We start from the raw sequence: 5050 nt of genomic DNA, 5'->3' as shown, positions 1-5050 counted from the left end.
TGGACTCACAGGAGAGGTTCAAATCATAGAAAGTTAGAGTGTCAGTCCTCTAGTACTAGGGTCTGCACTGCGACTTTTGTATTACATTCGTATGCAATTTCTGTGTTTCATCGTCAATAAGAAGGTCCAAGGGATACAGTAAACCTGAAGTGATGCATCGGAATCTAAAACTGGGCTCACAGGAGACGTTCAAATCATAGAAAGTTAGAGTGTCAGTCCTCTAGTACTAGGGTCTGCATTGTGACTTTTGTATTACATTCGTATGCAATATCTGTGTTTCATCGTCAATACGAAGGTCCAAGGGATACAGTAAACCTGAATTGATGCATCGTAATCTAAAACTGGACTCACAGGTGAGGTTCAAATCATGGAAAGTTAGAGTGTCAGTCCTCTTGTACTTAAGTCGGCATTGTGCCTTTTGTATTAAATTCGGATGCAATTTCTGTGTTTCATCGTCATTAAGAAGGTCCAAGGGATACAGTAAACCTGAGGTGAAGCATCGGAATCTAAAACTGGACTCACAGGAGAGGTTCAAATCATAGAAAGTTAGAGTGTCAGTCCTCTAGTACTAGGGTCTGCATTGTGACTTTTGTATGACATTCGTATGCAATTTCTGTGTTTCATCGTCAATAAGAAGGTCCAAGGGATACAGTAAACCTGAATTGATGCATCGTAATCTAAAACCGGACTCACAGGTGAGGTTCAAATCATAGAAAGTTAGAGTGTCAGTCCTCTTGTACTTAAGTCGGCATTGTGCCTTTTGTATTAAATTCGGATGCAATTTCCTTGTTTCATCGTTAATAAGAAGGTCCAATGGATACAGTAAATCTGAAGTGAAGCATCGGAATCTAAAACTGGACTCACAGGAGAGGTTAACACTCTAAGCGCCAAGCCCGTAAAATTTACGGGCCTGTGATCGCGCGAAAATCACCAAGCCCGTAAAATTTACGGGCCGCTACATTTAATTTCATTCAAAACACTGCAACGTTATTTCTACGGGTTTGGCCAGCGCTATACGTTTTTCAGATGTTTATTAACAAAATGCGTCCATAGATGTCACGGCAGCGCTGTAATTCATGTTAAAACTTATCTTTGCGTTCTCAGTCTGTATATCATTCAGTTGTTTGTCATCATGTTTCGGCGCGGTTTATCAGACGCAGAAATTGCGGATTTGATCAATCATAGCGACACTCTGGATAATGTAGAGAGTGATTCAGACGATTCTGAATGCAATGGTGTGTTTGAAGGTACGTATTTCCGAATTTTCCACGTAATTGTGCAGTACGCACATATCTGTTGAACATGTGTAAACGATGTATGTAGTTACACATAATGTGATATTCTTTTTAGAAGACGAGATTGATGACAGTTTGTCTTCAGATGAAGACGAGAATGATGTTGAAGGTGTTGCTTCAAATCCAGCAGCTGTGCCGTATCCGAAAGACAGTGAGTGGACTGCAGTTGACACCTACCGACCTCTGCCTGTCAACACGACACCCAGGCAGATACTAGTGGATATTGATGAGTCGAGTTCTGTACTGGATTGCAGTAAAGTGTTCCTTACTGACAGTGACGTAAATGAACTCAAGAGACAGACAAATTTGTATGCATCACAGACAATACAGAAGAAAAGAAGAGGAAATAATCTGAAGCCCCATTCAGTTTTGAGTTCGTGGAAGCCAGTGACTATAAGTGAGATGAGGCGTTTCTTGGGTATTATTTTCCACATGTGTGTTTCGAAAAAGCCAAAAATTGCGGACCATTGGAGCACTAATCCTGTTCTTAGTTGTAACTTTTGTCCCCATGTCATGAGCCGTTTGCGTTTCACTCAGATACTGTCATGCTTGCATCTTGTTGACAATTCAAATCAGAAAAAACCAGGCGAAGATGGATTTCATCCACTTTACAAAGTTTTGCCATATTATAATAATTTGAAGGAGCGATGTATCCAGGCATATCGTCCCTCAGAAAAAGTGACAATTGATGAAGGAATTTGCCCATTTCGAGGTCGTGTGAGTTTCCGTGTTTACATGCAAAATAAGCCTCATAAGTATGGACTGAAAGTATATGCTGTTGCTGAAGCCAGTAGTGGCTATGTTGTAAATTTTGAAGTTTATGCTGGTAAGCATATTGTTGACAATTCTTCGTCTGCGGTTATTTTGCGATTGTTGTCTGACAGCAGCTTGCTGAACAAAGGCCACACTGTGTATTTAGATCGATTTTATTCCAGTCCAGAGCTATTTCAGCAACTGGCAGAGAAAGGCACTGGAGCTGTTGGTACTGTGAACAAATCCAGGAAAGGATTGCCTAAAGATTTAGTATCTGCTAAGCTGAAAAAGGGCGAAATGTCTTTTCGGCGTAAAGATAATGTATTGGCAATGAAGTGGAAAGATAAGAGAGATGTGTATACATTGTCTACAAGGCATCAAGCAACATTTGGTACGCATACTAAGAGAAATGGGTCTGTAGTATTGAAACCACTTCAGGTACTTGATTACAACCTCAATAAAATTGGAGTGGATATTGGAGACCAACGCCTGCAGTACAATCCGTTCCAGCACAGAACTGTGAAATGGTGGCGAAAATTATATTTCCATTTGCTGCTTATGGGAGTATCAAATGCATTTTGGCTGTACAATGCAGTGCACAGGAAGAAAATTACAATAACAGACTTTATAACAGTGCTTGCAGTTCAGCTTGTTGAAGACGACACACTTGAATTCATTCCAAGAAATGAAGGAACTGTAGGTCGGCTAACAAAGAGACATTTTTTGCAGCACATACCTGCAACTACTAAGAAGTATGCTGCTCGTGTGTGTCACGTGTGCAGTTCCAGGAGCAAGAAACAGAGTGGCAAGGCTTCTCGCAAAGAGACACGATACGAATGTGAACAGTGTGGCGTTGCACTCTGCCTGGAACCTTGCTTTAAAATTTTCCACACTAAAAAACAATATGATTCTGTGTGAAATTTATATGTAATACTGTATACTATCAGAAACATGTAATGTAGTGCCACAATTTTGGTTAAAAATAAATCACAATTGTATTCCCTTATTCGTATGACTTTTTCTAAATTCTTAAAACATCTAAGTGATTTCTATAACTGTACCTTAAAGCTGTGCATTGTAAAGTAGTTTCTTTCACTCAGAATTAAAGTAGAAATGTGCAGCTTCAAGATGGTACCAAATTTGCCACAATCCAAACAGTAGATTTGATGCAGTAATTTTTTTAATATTGGTAAAATTGCCCGGTTTCTAGGGACGGGTGCATAAAATAGGCCTGGTACAGAGAGTGTTAAAATCATAGAAAGTTAGAGTGTCAGTCCTCTAGTACTAGGGTCTGCATTGTGACTTTTGTATTACATTCGTATGCAATTTCTGTGTTTCATCGTCAATATGAAGTTCCAAGGGATACAGTAAACCTGAAGTGATGCATCGGAATCTAAAACTGGACTCACAGGAGAGGTTCAAATCATAGAAAGTTAGAGTGTCAGTCCTCTTGTACTTAGCCGGCGTTGTAGCCTTTGTATTAAATTCGGATGCAATATCTGTGTTTCAACGTCAATAAGAAGGTCCAAGGGATACAGTAAACCTGAAGTGGAGCATCGGAATACAAACTGGACTCACAGGAGATGTTAAAATCATAGAAAGTTAGAGTGTCAGTCTTCTTGCACTTGAGTCAGCATTGTGTCTTTTGTATTAAATTCGGATGCAATATCTGTGTTTCATCGTCAATAAGAAGGTCCAAGGGATACAGTAAACCTGAAGTGAAGCATCGGAATCTAAAACTGGACTCACAGGAGGGGTTAAATCATAGAAAGTTAGAGTGTCAGTCCTCTTGTACTTAAGTGGGCATTGTGACTTTTGTATTAAATTCGGATGCAATTTCTTTGTTTCATCGTTAATAAGAAGGTCCCAGGGATACAGTAAATCTGAAGTGAAGCATCGGAATCTAAAACTGGACTCACAATAGAGGTTCAAATCATAGAAAGTTAGAGTGTCAGTCCTCTAGTACTAGGGTCTGCATTGTGACTTTTGTATTACATTCGTATGCAATTTCTGTGTTTCATCGTCAATAAGAAGGTCCAAAGGATGCAGTAAACCTGAAGTGATGCATCGTAATCGAAAACTGGACTCACAGGTGAGGTTCAAATCATTGAAAGTTAGAGTGTCAGTCCTCTTGTACTTAAGTCGGCATTGTGCCTTTTCTATTAAATTCGGATGGAATTTCTGTGCTTCATCGTCATTAAGTAGGTCCAAGGGATACAGTAAACCTGAAGTGAAGCATCGGAATCTAAAACTGGACTCACAGGAAAGGTTCAAATCATAGAAAGTTAGAGTGTCAGTCTTCTTGTACTTAAGTCGGCATTGTGTCTTTTGTATTAAATTCGGATGCAATTTCTGTGTTTCATCGTCAATAAGAAGGTCGAAGGGATACAGTAAACCTGAAGTGTAGCATCGGAATCTAAAACTGCGCTCACAGGAGATATTAAAATCATAGAAAGTTAGAGTGTCGGTCGTCTTGTACTTAAGTCGGCATTGTGCCTTTTGTATTAAATTCGGATGCAATTTCTGTGTTTCATCGTCAACAAGAAGGTCCAAGGGATACAGTAAACCTGAAGTGAAGCATCGGAATACAAACTGGACTCACAGGAGATGTTAAAATCATAGAAAGTTAGAGTGTCAGTCTTCTTGCACTTAAGTCGGCATTGTGCCTTTTGTATTAAATTCGGATGCAGTTTTGCGTTTCATCGTCAATAAGAAGGTCCAAGGGATACAGTAAACCTGAAGTGTAGCATCGGAACCTAAAACTGGACTCACAGGAGAGGTTCAAATCATAGAAAGTTTAAGTGTCAGTCCTCTTGTACTTAGCCGGCATTGTGCCTTTTGTATTAAATTCGGATGCAATTTCTGTGTTTCATCGTCATTAAGAAGGTCCAAGGGATACAGTAAACCTGAAGTGAAGCATCGGAATCTAAAACTGGACTCACAGGAGAGGTTCAAATCAAAGAAAGTTAGAGTGTCAGTCTTCTTGTCCTTAAGTCGGCATT

At 39.7% G+C, this 5050-nt stretch overlaps 1 protein-coding gene across 1 annotated transcript; it reads left to right on the top strand.

Moving 5' to 3' along the window:
• Nucleotides 1-1132: 1132 nt before the first annotated feature.
• Nucleotides 1133-2966, top strand: LOC124552245 (piggyBac transposable element-derived protein 4-like). Its single transcript, XM_047126528.1, has 2 exons — nt 1133-1247; nt 1351-2966. Exons 1-2 carry the CDS (start codon nt 1133-1135, stop codon nt 2964-2966), a joined length of 1731 nt encoding a protein of 576 aa, XP_046982484.1.
• Nucleotides 2967-5050: the final 2084 nt, after the last annotated feature.

This window comes from Schistocerca americana, chromosome 10, assembly GCF_021461395.2.
Source record: "Schistocerca americana isolate TAMUIC-IGC-003095 chromosome 10, iqSchAmer2.1, whole genome shotgun sequence".
Classification (NCBI taxonomy): Eukaryota; Metazoa; Arthropoda; class Insecta; order Orthoptera; family Acrididae; genus Schistocerca; species Schistocerca americana.
The sequence above is the reverse complement of the archived record's forward strand: the minus strand, read 5'-3'. Positions and strand labels throughout refer to the sequence as shown.

Coding starts and splice junctions, on each gene's coding strand:
- LOC124552245 (XM_047126528.1), top strand. CDS start 1,133: ATGTTTCGGCGCGGTTTATCAGACGCAGAAATTGCGGATTTGATCAAT. Junction 1,248..1,350: donor ATGCAATGGTGTGTTTGAAG/GTACGTATTTCC, acceptor TATTCTTTTTAG/AAGACGAGATTGATGACAGT.